This window comes from Artemia franciscana, chromosome 4 (assembly GCF_032884065.1).
Source record: "Artemia franciscana chromosome 4, ASM3288406v1, whole genome shotgun sequence".
Lineage (NCBI taxonomy): Eukaryota > Metazoa > Arthropoda > Branchiopoda > Anostraca > Artemiidae > Artemia > Artemia franciscana.
Window position 1 is genome coordinate 34,768,773 of NC_088866.1, and position 15,461 is coordinate 34,784,233.

A 15,461-nucleotide genomic window follows, 5' to 3' on the forward strand; every position below is an offset into this window, starting at 1 on the left:
AAGCAATAAACTAAATAGTCTGAAGGTATGAACCTGAAATAATGAGTAATAGTTTATACCAGAAGTTACTCACCTGGAAACGAGCCTGCAACCACATAATATGATGTTAGCAACGTGAAACCATGCATATAGAAGAAAAAAACAAGCATTATGGTTAAATCATGCATACGGATTATTCTAAAAGCGTCAAAACATGCGAAAGAAAAGGTTAGAGTTCAAACTACAACTAATTTCAAACTAGAGCTAGAACTAAGCAAAAGCAACGGTTAGAAATTTTTCTTAAATATAAAAAAAATTAAGGGGCCGACAAAATGGGTTAAATAAATCCCGAACCGTTTTTTTTTATTATTATTATTATTATTTTACTTTTTTGCATTCAAGCGCTATAACAACTAATCTTTGCATTTAGCGACTATCGAAAAAGAGGAAATATCAAACAAAGGTCCAAAACCATAAAAAAGAAGAAGAAATTTCTTTGGTGCTGCCGTATTTTCATTTAAAATTGAAAATACAGCAAAATTTAAGTTCTAGAAATTTAGAAAGTTACAAATTTAGAAAAATAACAGGTTCCTGTCAAAATCCTAGGCGTTTGAAATGAGCTGGAGGCAATAATCTACCTTCCTCGGTAACATGTCCACTGCCAAAGACGTTCAATGTAACAGAGTACTAAATGTATGAAATATTTGGGTCACAAGCCCCCCCCCCCCCTCGTAAGGAATCTGCTAGATTGAAAACAATTGCCAGCACTATGCCTTATTTGTTTTGAATATTACGTTAATACTATCCTTTCCCATAAATATGGAATATTTCCATTTAAAATCACATTATTAGAAACTGAAAAGATAAAATTCCGAAAAACCACTACTCGCGGAGTATTTTTGAGAGCTTCTCAACCAAAAAAAGTTAGGAATTTAGAACACAGGGGCATAAGTCGTGATATAATTTTAGTTGAATTGAGCTAAATAAAATTAACAGGAACCTCTAAACGTCACCATTTCTTTTTTCAGACTAAAATCTGGGAAACTAAATCTATTATATATTTGCAAAAATTTTAGTGAATTAAAAGTAAACATATAAACTAACTAGTGAAAGACGAAACCTTTTATCAGTTACTTTCTTGAACACTGATGAGTTTGTTTGTTTTTTTCATAAAGCTGTTTTGGGTTAATAATCAAACGGAATCATTGATACAATTTTTCATCCACATTCCATCTACATGATCCACAAATATTTCGTTCAATTTCATGAACATTTCAGTATTCATCCATGTATTCAACACTATCCCCAATATCTCACCATATTTCAAATTTTCACCAATTTTTCATCCACATCATAGAACTCATTTTATAGACAATATTATCGTACCAAGCGAAAAAGCATCACTTTTTTTCTTATTTGGCATGACCTTTATTATTACACAAGCCTGCTATTGTTTAAACTGCGTTCGGTTAATAGCCAAACAGAATCTTTGATATAATTTTTCATTCACATTCCATCTAAATCATCTACAAATATTTCGTGTTGTTTCATCAGCATGTCAATATTTCATCCATATATTCAAAAATATCATCAATATTTCACCATATTTCAAATATGTCATCAATTTTTCATCCACATCATAAAAATCATTTGCAGACAATATTATTATACCAAGCGAAAAAAGCATCATTTTTTTCTTATTTGGCATGACCTTTATTATTACTTAAGCATGCTATTGTTTAAACTGTGTTCGATTAATAGCCAAACAGAATCTTTGATATATTTTTTCATCAACATTCCATCCAAGTCATCCACAAATATTTCGTCTTGTTTCATCAAAATGTCAATATTTCATCCATATATTCAAAAATATCATCAATATTTCACCATATTTCAAATATGTCATCAATTTTTCATCCACATCATAAAAATCATTTACAGACAATATTATTATACCAAGCAAAAAAAGCATCAATTTTTTCTTATTTGGCATGACCTTTATTATTACTCAAGCCTGCTATTGTTTAAACTGTGTTCGATTAATAGCCAAACAGAATCTTTGATATATTTTTTCATCAACATTCCATCTAAGTCATCCACAAATATTTCGTCTTGTTTCATCAACATGTCAATATTTCATCCATATATTCAAAAATATCATCAATATTTCACCATATTTCAAATATGTCATCAATTTTTCATCCACATCAAAAAAAAATATTTACAGACTATATTATTGTATCAATCAAAAGGGAAATACATCTTTTTTTTCTTATTTGGCATGATCTCTTATTGCTCAAGCCTGCTATTGTTTAAACTGTATTCGGTTAATAGTCAAACAGAATCTTTGATATAATTTTTCATCCACATTCATTTACATGATCCACAAATGTTTCGTTTTATTTCAACAACATTTCAATATTCATCCATATATTCAATCATATTATCAATGTTTCACCATATTTCAAATATGTCATCAATTTTTCATCCACCTCATTTTACGAAGCGTAAAAGAAATAGGCTACATAACTTTTTTTCTTATTTGGCATGACCTGTTTTTTTTTACTTAAACCTGCTATTGTTTAAACAATTTTCAGTTAATAGCCAAAGAGAATCTTTGCTATCTCTTTTAGAAATCTCATTCTTTGTTTTCGGACAAACAAAACCCAAAAGCAAAAAAAAATAAAAAAATAGTTTTGACCAAAATTTATATTGAGGTTTTTACAAGAAGGAGTCAGTTGTTTCCCAGGGGAGGGCTACGTTTCGTCTCTTAACTGTTTTACTGTATTCTTATTAGGTTCTTCTTTCCCAGTGGCCTATGTTCCATACCTGAGCTCGCACAGTTTATTCATTTTAAATAATCTTTTCTTAAACATGCACAAACGGAAAAATACTTTAGTCTGTTCACCAGAATATTAGTAAGTAAACTACAAAGTAGGTCAGGCAGAAAAAAAAAACCAGTGATAATAAAAAGCGAGTCATACTCTGTGTTTTTGTTGATTTCTCAACAATGCCTGAAGACTGGTGGCCGTAATTCCAGACTGGCAAATACTCTTCTTCTCAAGGACCCATGCTTCTTCTTCTTCGTGATCTTGAAAGAACTGAAACGCAATTCTTGCGTCTTCGAGTAACGCGCGGCGATGTTTACTGATCTTTTTCAGTCTAAAATAAAAAGAGTTATTTTGTAATGAAGAGTAAATCAGAAGTTTTTGTTAAGGGATCTGTTTCTCATATTATTTCTATGTCTTCATTAGAAGGAATCTGTACATTTAGAAGGGGGTGGCAATTAGCTAGGGGAATTCATCTATACTTCCCATTAGACCTACATTAATTTACTGGGGTACCGTGTCACCCTTTGACCACATTTGACGCTAGATGTAAATCATTTGTTTGGTTTCTTCATAATTCATAATGCTTTTATTTCTTAAGCTCTCCGTAGGAAGAAGATAAGAGAGGCGTATTAATTGTATTTTTGTGATAAGTCAACAAAGCCAAGAAGTGAAGGTTTATAAAGATCACAAAAATGAAAATATTTTAATCCGTTTACATACTTACTTATACTTCCAACTGGACCAGGTATTTTTCGTCTCACCTGGCATCTGAATATTAAATGTCTCGTTGGAATGTGCATAGAGACCATGTGGCAAAATGATAGTGTATTTGAACAACCTAAGGCGAGTAGCAGATATCCAATTAGATACTGAAGAATACAAGAAATTGCGGTGAATTTTTTCCTCAGCACTTTTTATGTTAAGTAGAACATTCTGTAAAACTTAAAGACTTAAAGTATATCCGCCTTAAACAAGATTTGTTACCCTATATGAACTAACAGACAAGAAAATACCATCCCAGTTGAAAAATAACTGATGAGGATATAAAATGAGCTAATCTTAGGAACAGGCTTACTGAGTCCACTTTACATGTGTGCTATAAAGTTAATGTAATTGGCAAATAATAAAAATTGATGACACGTCTGATCTTCAAAAAAAACACAGAAAATTAACTACAAAAAATACAAAAATGTCGACAAAATACAAAATTACTAAGCTTGAAAAAAAAAATACCCAAAAAATATCAAACATCAATATGGCGTTAGCGGTTTTTTTTTTTTTTTTTTTTTTTTTTTTTTTTTTTTTTTTTTTTTTTTTTTTTTTTTTTTTTTTTTTGACGTTAGCGCTAGTTTCCACTTTAATAAGTTACCTATACTGATTGGTCCTAACATTGACATTCTAAAAGGATGCCGGCTAAGCTAAAGTGAGCACGGGACTTAAACACTCAGTAGGGCGGAAAGAGAAAAGCCGAAAATCCAAAATGGCTTAATTAAAAAAATTAAAACGTGATCTAAGTTTTTAGAGGTTTTCGTGGGAGGTAGCCATTTTGAAAGAAATAGAATATGGAAGGAGTATATGTATGTCCATCTCTGGCAGTTTAACACTTCAATAATATTTTATTAATAATGATAAGTTCGGAAGTCTTAATATTTATCAATCACGACATTTGCTTACTCGGCTTAAATCCCATCTGGCCTCTGTGGTTGTATTGTGGCCTTTTCTCTTCTCGCTAGGTGATGAACATGACGATGGTATTTGGCTCTCTTTGTTACTAAACAGAGGAGTTAGGAGAAGTTCTGACCTTTGAAGTTGTCAAGGCACCTCTTTCGAGTCGGCTTCGAGGTAGTGTACCATGTAGTGTTAGACAATATTGATTATCGATATATCGCACCGAATACCGATACCGAACATTGAAAGGTAAATATGGATATCGAGCGCGAGATTATTTCAGCTTTTTCTGGTATCAACTGGTGAACATCCAGCAAAAAAGATCCAACATAGAAAATTGCTTCGCATATCCCAAGAAGAAGAATAATGTAATGACTCCATTGACTATTATATGATGATACACAGCCTGCACAGCTATGTCCATAAGTTGCCTGTACTCAAACTACGTTTAGTGAGGGTGGACTTTCAAATGTTGCTGAGAGCCTCTGAAAGGCTTGGCTATATAAATATCTTTTAGGCTTATAGGCCTTTTACAGATCACCCTAGTCACGATTGCCACATACCTCAGTCCGCGTTTCAAGAAATTGTATATTACCCCGTTCAATATTCTCCGAATTGAGAGTAAAATAGAAAGAGACATGGATTTGTTCTTACTAGATCTGTATCAAAAGATGCAAGTGCCAGGACAATCCCTGTGATTCAACCGTTACAGAATCAAGCCAGTTTGTGGGTATCCCATGAAGAAGTTTCATTAGTCAATGCAAAGGAAGCTTCCGTCAACATTTGCATCTGTCACGACCGTCCAAATTTTCAGTAAGGAGTCTTTAGCTCCGAGAAAATCTTATCGACTCAAGTTGTGCAAGTCTTGTAATATGGGTGTCACAAATACCTATATAAAGCTGTCATAAAATTAATGTCCATGCACCTTACTGTAAGGGTTTAGAGCTTCCATCTGTAAAAATTTTTAAATTCATAATTTTTACCAGAAGGAAATAATTACAGATGCGTGTTAATTTGTTCCGTTTTTGCTTTTTGTTTTTGTTGTATGTTTGTTGTTTTTTTTTTTTTTTGTCAGGGTGATCGTGTCGAACCAATTGTCATATAAAATCAGCAGAGGGTTTTCTCGAACGGATATTACATTTCTGGTTAATCCTACCTTAGTTTCTAGTGGTTTCTTTTTTATTTCAGCTTTGATTATTTTGTGTACTTTCTGTCGTTTTGGATCTCATTTATTCATTGGTAATGATTTGTGTTTGTTTTTAGGTTGAAATTATTATTATTTTAGCTTACTTTTATCTCGCATTTGGCTTACTGCCAGCTTCTTGTATTTCTTTGAAAAACTTCTTTATTGAACATCGTTTTTTTTTAAATTATTTTCAGCCTTCTAAAGGGCTGATCGAGTTTACGCTTGCATATATCTCAAAAGGGATTACGAGAAAGTTAAAAAGTTGGACCTTCAATAAACACTGATTTGCTTTTCCAGATTGATGACTGGCTAATAAAGTTGTTGCTTCCAAGACCAAGTCTTCGCCTGGTCGATTTCAAGCAATCTGTATCAGAGGTTTAGAGACTACCAAGATAGACCACCGGAGGTTTAGATAGACATTTAGAGACTCCCGAGAGCAGAGGTTCAGAGACTACCTAGACAGACTACCGAGAGGTTTAGATAGACATTTAGAGACTACCGAGACCAGAGGTTTAGAGACTACCAAGATAGATTTAGAAAAAAAGATTTAAAGGAAATGGGAACTTCCTCGGAGTGTAATGAGGGAAGCTTTGAATTAATTTGAATGGAAGAGGAGCGTGCGTAGCTGTGTTGGCCTCAGGCGACTTGGTGCTTCGGTGAGTTGTTAGTGGCCGTATTTTTTCTTTTTTTTTACAATCAATAATGTCAATTTTGCAGCTCGTCTGTTTTGACGTAGCCATTGGTGGCGTTTCCGAAAAAAATCACCAGAAAACTACAGTCAAATTCTTAAATTTCCAAGCCCTGTGCCACTTTTTGTTATTTTCTTTTCTACAGCCAACAGTCCCAATTTGGCAACGGTGTCGGCTGATTTTAAGACTAACCTGTCGTAACCAGAATTAAGCTCCTCCACTTTTGCTTGTAGGAGAGCTTCCTCTTTCTCAGCTATAGTTCCTGATTGATTTGTTTTCAGGTGAATTAGCGACATCTTGTTAATCTTTTTGATAGCCTCGCCAAGGGACACAATTTCTGATTCGAGAATATTGTGTTTCTGCAGTAAGTCTTCGACTGCCATCAAATGTCGACCAACATCTTCTGATTTGAAATTATTCTGAAATGAAGGATTGAATATTTAGTTACTGAAAACCTTCATAGAAAATATTATAGTTGGACAATTTAGTTTTGGGACTGTTAAAAACATTGCAAAATATATCAAGACGGGAATGAAACATAGAGAAAAACTTTACGGGAAAAGGGGAGGGGGGTGCTTAAAATATTTTTTTTGTTTTTTCTCGTTTTTATTTGGTATGCGCTGTTGAATTGTTGTTTTTAGTAGTATGTTGTGTGCTTCCATAGCACTGTGGCTTTTTTTTAACATTAATATATGTCTATCTATCTGTTCTTCAGCTCAAAATTATGAATATTTGCAAAATTCTACTAATTTAAAAATAATTTTCAGGATCAGAACACCACTCTCCCTTTCTCTCTCTCTCTCTTTTTTATCCTGTTGTATGAACTATTTCTCAAGAAGAGACACTACACTGTTGTTCTTTATTATTCTTATTGTTAGGCACAAAAAAAAGAAAAACTTTAAAAAGTATAGCTATTTTAATATTTAACTCATCAGAATCCTAATATTCCCAAACTTCAAAAATTTCCAACGATGAGTTTAATATTAGAAACAAAATCAATTTTCAGAATAAACTCCAATGAATTGTAACATGAAACAAAACAATAGGGTTAAAACAAAAGAATCCTGGCCCTAAACCAGCAGATTAGTACATTTCCCTAAGAAAAGGGACGTACTCCAAAGTTTCCAAAACTCCTTGGAACTCCTTAATATCCCAGGCGTCACTCCTTTCTGTATAGGCGTTGTTTAATTTTTTAAGGAGATTCCAACCCATCTATCCATAAGGTATGTATGCAACGTGTATATATGCAGTCAATCCATTCATTCTGAACCGCTTTTGAAAATTCAAGATTTTTCAAAATATTTTAGTGCCAAAATGTTTTGAAAAGTATGTAGTCTTTTCCACCTATCCAAGCACAAAAAAGTCCCCAGAGGATTTTCCTATGAAAAAAAGGAAATAGAGACTATCTTAATGGAGAGATTCGTCCAAAGATGTATAGAAAATTCCCATTTTCAATGTTGACCACAATGGAATAAGGGGTATTTTCAGAGAATTTTGAAGGAATATTGTCAAATTAAGTTTTTAAACAACCAACAAATTTATTTCTTCATTCATTATTGTTCGTTGTTTAATTCTTAAAAGGGAATACCCTCTACCCTATAATAGCCAACTTAGAGGTATGACACTAATAAATTTCACCCCCTTTCGTCTGACTTGATTCAAAATCGAGAATATTTAATTAAGGTTTATGATCACTTTGCAACGTTTTGACATATTATTTTCCGCAGTCCTAATATATCATATTAAATATTACTCAAATATTTGCAACGTAAAACTACGAGTTTGCTGTTAATCAATAACTGAGATTCAGCTTTATCGATACATCGATTTACGTTTTTGAAATTTGCATTTTTTTCTAGATTGAAGAACAAGTTGAAAAGGTTTCGGAAACACACAAACATATGATAACTTCCTAGTTTTAAGGAGATTTAGAACATTCTTGAAGTAAATGTCTTAGCAGTTTAATTATTTGGGCTAGGTGAATGAATTGGTCCGGAACTAATGAATCCACCATAGCCCTAGGCATGTCACAAAATTGAGTATTTCATTGAGAACATAAACATAAAGTGTATGAAATATGCAAAAACAGTCATCAAAATTATCCTTGTTAGTTACCAATCAGCAACTGAGATGTGAAAAATCAACATTCAGTCTTCGTATAAATTGTGCAAGACTTTATTTTTCTTGAGATTTTCTTGGCATGATTTCTTGGCTGAAAAATCTTCAAAAGACAGGACAATGTCAGTGCCAAATCCGTCATTAAAGTACAAATTTAGTAATTTCAGTAACGAACTCAAGGTAGCACTTTTCGGCATCAATCGGCTAATTTCTACCAATATGGCTGATAAATTCTAATTTGAATAGCTTTTTTTCAAAAGTCAATCCAATCAAAATAATAGAAGTACGTGGTGATGTCTCGGCCAAGCAAGGTTATTCGCCGCTCCCTATCTGATGAAGCAGTGCTGCTTCTAGAGAATCGTTGTCTGTTAGAACGACAGCCCATACACCTGGCTGGTGTTCCTCTAGTTACCAAGATTACCAATACGAGATCATGCATTAGATGACACCTTGCCAGAAAAAGATACAAAAACATTGCATGAAAATCTTAAAGGGGGAGGGGTATAATGTGCATACACACAGATACAGCCTCATAGTATAACCATTTTTGTTAAAGCAGCACTTTTTCAAGGTTTCCGATCTAGATTTTAGAATAATGTCAAGTCCATAATAGGCAAGCATGGGTGTATTTATTTAGGGGGAAAGGTGGTAAATTTGAAGAAAAAACGGCGCATCATATAAAAATGACAGAAATTGTGCGCTCAATCCCCTTTACTCTGGATACTTACCACGCTCACGACTTTATTGGTCTCCTCTTGAAAATGATTCTATGTTTTCATAGAAAAGAGGGGAAAAGCATCTGTTAAAATAGCTGAATGTTTGTTTGTTTAAATTAATCCAGTGCTCCAGTTTTTAGTTTAAATTAATCCATCACATCATCAGTGCAGTGATCTTTATTACAGCAAGTCAAGCGTAATGACAACGTTGCCCAATTTAATCGTCAATACACAAAACATTTTCATTTTTTATTTGAGGAACTCTCAAACGTAATTTTAGGAGCATGGCACATTACAGGGTAAGCAATAGGGAGATCAGAGGGGAGAGAACACCAATAAAATAGAGCCACCAATATTAACAACCACAACTAAACTGTATATTGGACCAAATATACTACATTCTATTATATTCTATTCTATTTAGACAGCAGGCTACAAAGTTAAGCAGGCTAAAAAGTTATAATAAGCAACAAAGTTATGTACGACTTTATCACACATAATTCGATAATTTACCCAGTGGCGGTTAAGACCTTTCTTGCTCCCGAGGCAAAATTTTGATTAGCACCCTCGCTCCATGTCCCCAAAAGATTTTCAGGCCAAATTTTAGTAGAATTATCATTTATTAACAAAATTATTTTCAATTTTTTAGTTAAATAAATTTAATTTTCCGCCCCTAAAATTTCCGTGCCCGTGGAAAAAACCTCCTCTGCCCCCCTCCCTGAAACCACCACTGAATTTTCCTATAATGAAAACATGACACATTTAATTGTCTTTTATTGAATGCGTTTAGCTCGTTAATAATTAGCAAGTTTAACATGTTCTAACATTAGACAGTTCAAGGGTTAAGTTAGTCCTGGCTATTCATAAAGGCTAAAGAAGAAGAATACCTCTAGTTCTTGAACAGAGAGGGAGACAATTTCAACCTCTCTGAGTAGCATCACTAAATTGAAAGCGTGGCCAAGAGATAGACGGTGTTTCTCCAGAAGGGATAGCAATTCCTCCCAGCTCAGTAAGATGGATTTTTGTCTAGTTTTGATTCGCACAGCATCGTGGTAATTTTGCTTATCCAGTTCATCTGCCATTGCTATCAGGTCATGAAATCTCTCTTGCTAAAAAGAAAAAAAAAATCAATTGCGGCAAATCCCATACATAGTAGAGACACTTATGCGTTGTAGACTAGAATTCGTGGTAATCTATACAAATTGCAGAGTAATTTCCTTTTACAAGTTTATGAGCCATTGCTGTCAGATCATCAAATCTTTCTTGATATAAAAAATAAAAAAGTCAATTGCAGCAAGTCACGTAAAATGCGGCGGTATTACAATGTTGAGATGTATGTATACAGCATGTGGACGTCTGTACGATATCTGTAACTGATATATTGAATAGTTGAATCTCTTCTTTTTTTAAAGGCATCAATTATTACATTGGCTTTTATTAGCTTTAAACTTTGTCGCTTTTATGCTGATCATTTTATGTGTGACATATTTATGTTTTAATCAGTTTTTAGAATGCGTTTTCTGTTCCTTGTCGTTTCATAATTTTTTTGTGTGTGTGTGTGTGTGTTTTTTTTTTCTTTATTTAATATAAGAAGCAACATTGACTCTATTAGAGCTTGTAATAGACTTTTTGGAATAAATATCATTACATGTCTATCAGATGTAGCAATTTCTGGTAATGATTAAATTCGTGCTAATTTATAAAACTTGCAGACTGATTTTTCTTTGTCAAGTTCTTCAGCCATTATTATCATGTCGTGAAATTTCTTACTAAGAAATAAAAGAAATAAATCATATGCAATGCGGAGATGGTATAGTGTGGAGATACCCATACAAAGTGAGAAAACTTCATTATAAGTCATGAATTTACAGAGTAAATTTTCGTCAAGTTCATCACCCGTTGCTATCAGGTTAAGAATCATAGTAAAATGTCAAAAGTTTCACTTTAATGAATATATTTAGCTGTCAACCACTGTGCTTTAAACTTATTTTCCTCTCCTTTTCCCCTTTTCTCATTTTCTCCCTTTTCTCCTTTTCCCGTTCCTTTTCTTTTTCAAACTTTCTACTAGTAAAACAAAGATGATTAATATGGCTTATTCTACTTACTACGTGGAGACAATATAAATTGGAGTCATCTATGCACAAGATATTAGAATTAATTCTAATAAATTCAGAAATTTTTAACAAGGATTTTGAAGTTAATAATTCAAACCTCGAAAAAGATTAATATTTTTTTATGGAAAAAAACCATTGCTCAATGCTTGGTCTTAATCATTAGTCTGGAAATCAGCAGCAACATAATATTTTTCTTGTGTTTAAATTTTTCATTGAGATTCTCAATAAGTTTTCATTGTTTAAAGCTGAAATTAATGGAATAATTTTCAAAATATTGAAACTTAAAACGGACTTTTTCACATTTTGGACTGTTCAGCCCTTCCCATGTCAGACATATCATCAATGGTCACTCCTCCAATGACCCCTCCAATGGTCACTTGAGTCAATGTGCACACACATGCCTATGACGCACAATTATATTGAATAGTCCATATTGCTAATCTCTTTGCTATGAATGGCAGCATATTTGTTATTTTCTTACCCGAGCCAGAATATCAGCACTGATAGCTTCATGTTTCTTGACCGTAGCTTCAACTTGATTCAAATTCGAGCCATATCGTGGATCCTTCAGAACAAGTATCATCTCTTTAACATATCCCTCTCGAAGAGACCCTTTCTTATCAAACTTTTGGGCCAATGTTTCAAGTTGCTCTTGCCTCAATAGTTCGTCTTTAAGGGCGATTTCTCGTTTATATTCAGATTTTTCAAGGATGTTCCAAGCCTTTTCGACGCTGTGCGGTTGAAGTCCTTCTTGTGGCTGGTATGGAGGTCGCTGGAGGGAGCTTAGTTTTAAGTTGATGTTGAAATAAGTGGCTTCGATGTCGTTCATTTCTTGATACCTGAAAAAAAGGATTTCAAACTGAAAAAAAACTTTCCAAGGGTATTTGGGGGCAACCTCGAAATTTGAGATGACAAAACTCACAAAGTGCTAACAACTAATTCCTGCTGTTTTTTTTTGTTTTTTTTTTTTTGTTTTTTTTTTACTACCTTGAAAAAGACAAATTCTTCAAAACCATGTCATAAAAGTTGTGTTTGAATGCTTAAAAAATATCATGACGACCCCGCGCCTTCATTTTAGTTTTAAAAAATTTCAATTTTTCCTGGTAGCAAGAAAAATTAATCATTTTAAACTTCTTCATAAATGCATTTGGATGTAAAAGCTTGTATAGTCATTTAATCTTTGGTAAATCTTTCCGATTCCTTTTTCTTAAACCCATTATAATTCAAAGGAAGTAAATTCAAAATTTTATGATAACCACCAGTAAAACGTCAGAAAGACATAGACAATATACGAAGAAGAAGAAAGTCTTGTCTTGAAAAGCATATTTGAAATGCTCATATTTTACCTCAGGTCTCAAAAGCTCGTTCTTTAGCCACAAATACTGCTACTAAAACCTGGCTACAACATTAAGCACCGAACAAACTGGCAATTACTCCCATCATCCCACCATTTCCGAAGCTTTTGATTTAATAGCTTTCCAAGCGATCCCGAAAAATTTCACTGGTATCAACCCAGCCCAATAAACTACTATCAACGTTTTGGCACTTCATCGAAAAGCTCAACTCCCTTAAAAATACCTCTGAACGCAGTTAAAACTTATCAGTTGAAACTGTAACAGCATGTCATAAAATAAAATAAATATAAAGAAATAAACTTACAAATCGAAATAAATCGACTGACCAGAATTGAGAATGCTGTTTGTTGATGAAGTGTCTTTGGCACTTCATCGACAAGTTCAACTCCCTCAACAATACCTCTGAACGCAGTTAAAACTTATCAGTTGAAACTGTAACAGTATGTCATAAAAGGAAATAAATATAAAAGAAATAAACTTAAAAATTGAAACAAATCGACTAACCAGAATTGACAAGCTAAACATTTAAGTAAACATGCTTTATCAGTTCCTGTCTCATTAATTAATACCGCATCTGAACGAACAAGATAAGAAGGACTGTGTACCTTACTTTATGATTCATGAACAAATTAAAATCAGTTTGCAAACAAGAACAATAAAAAAGCTACTTCAAATGCATTTTCAGATATAAGATGGAGAGAAAAAAAAATCTAAAACTGTTATTCACTTTGTTTTACTTGAACATATTCTTGAGCTTTTATTTTCTTCATTGGAAAATTAGGACACGCCGATCCCCCATAGTAAAAAGCGGGCTGGAACACTACAGAGCCTGTCTTACATGATGTAACCAGTGGTTCCAAACCAATTTTTAGTCATGCCTCGTCTAGGAATTTCTAATATACTGGTGTCTTCCTCGTGATATTTTTTTTTATTATTCAAAATTTTACGTGTATTCACCTGAAGGAAGCTTAAAATACCGTTAATTTGGTATCTTTTTTTGGTCGTCCTCTAGGCATATTTTAAAATAATAAAAAATATCGTCTGAATACAACACCTTTTATACAATGTATAACGTCATTGCAATACTATCGGATATCTTCTTTGCTCTTTAAATGCATTTGAATGTGAAGTCAATTCAGATGAAGAATTTCTTTTTTCAAAATTAAGGTTTTAAAGTTTAGTCAGTAGAAGGGTGCACGTTCTGTCCATGACTTACCAAAATACTACCATGCCCCACCCGTAGGGACTGTGCCCCACGTTGGGATGCAGGGATATAAACAATTAAACAGTTGATTGAAAAGATTCAAAATTTTCAAAATCAACATCTTCTGATTTTTTTTTTTTTTTTCACGATAGAGACTTGTGATTAGCGCTGAACTAAAAAAAATATAATTTTTTAATAAAAATAAAACATAACTTCAGAACTTAAAATTCACAGAGAAATTTTTAGCAGAAGGTTAAAATCTGTAGAAATGTCGAGAGCAAAAAATTCTTTGGTGAAACAGTGAAACTGATTTACTCCTCAAAATGAGTATATCAATATATATCAAAAACTTGACTTTTGTGCTACTATGAAAATAAAACTTCAGTAGGAGGGTCGAGTATTGTGTCTACTAAAATGGGATTGGCAGTCCTTAAAATCTGTAATTTGGTTCATTATAAGCATCTTAAATACGACTCTTTTTTTACAGAGAGGTATTTTAATCTGAAAGGGCTATTTCGATGTTAGATTTCTAAGCTATTACTCTACTTCTTTTTCGCTTACATGATTTGCTTTACATAATTTTCGCTACATGATTTTTCCAAAGGTACGTCGCAAATCCCTCTTAGGTACGACCACTACACAGTGTAAACTTAAGTCTCAACTGCTGAGGCGGCAACCCTCGAGGATGCTTGGGCACCAAACCACCTGTATTTATGTTGGTAGGTAGAGCCATATTTACCCAGACGAGCTAAAAAGATCATGCCAAAATAGTCTGAGAAGGCAAAACGAGCCCATGCACCAAAATGAAGCTCTGTCAACAATTTTTGCGAAAAATTGTATGCTGAATCGATGGATGAAGTCGATAGCTCAATATTTGGTTTCTTTTAGTTTTTAAGACAGTTTTATCTTTGTGAGGGTTCTGAGATGACTCCACCTTTTTCTTAAGCACATTATGCTTGCCAGGGAGGCTTACCAATTGCTATTAATTTTTTGGTTTATTGTGATAATTATAATAATTTTTTAGCGCTAGTAGACTTGGTTGTCGAATTGGACCTGGTTGCATTAGCAATTAAAATTACCCTGATGACCTTGTTGGTGATAGCTACTTGCTCCACTATGCTCAATTTATTGCTCAAAATTTGTGAGAGTTATGCTTTTTACACTCTCCATGTAAATCACTTCCTTCTGATCTATCCTTGGTAAAGTAATTACATTACATTGGCTTTATTTTTAATGAACATTAGCTTGACGATGCTCATCTTCGCCATGCTTTGAGGTCAGTTTATTTCAGAGGCAATCTACTTGTCACCTCGGTGAATTTATTCCTCATTTTATATAATTTTTGTTATTTTTTGTTCCAATATTTTTGTATTATCTCTTGTTTGCAATTCTACGTTTCACAGTCTATGTCATCTTAAAGTAGCGTATTATGGTTTCTTGTAGTTTTTACGTAAGTTACCACGCTATGCTAGTGCTACTGATTTGTCGTTAATTTTCACCGGCTTACGTTTCATAAGCTCCATGCGGCCTCCCATGTATCCCTGCGTAGAAGACTCACTTTTTCCGACTGTGAGTTGGTTGCTGTGTTATGCACTCCAGTC

At 33.5% G+C, this 15,461-nt stretch overlaps 1 protein-coding gene across 1 annotated transcript in view; it reads right to left on the minus strand.

Moving 5' to 3' along the window:
- Nucleotides 1-15,461, minus strand: part of LOC136026346 (spectrin beta chain, non-erythrocytic 1-like) — a gene marked incomplete in the record, with an annotated part of 229,939 nt that overhangs the window by 149,468 nt on the left and 65,010 nt on the right. The window contains 4 exon segments of the mRNA XM_065702858.1: nucleotides 2,964-3,141; nucleotides 6,546-6,772; nucleotides 10,075-10,296; nucleotides 11,783-12,140. Coding sequence (XP_065558930.1) covers nucleotides 2,964-3,141; nucleotides 6,546-6,772; nucleotides 10,075-10,296; nucleotides 11,783-12,140 — 985 coding nt within the window.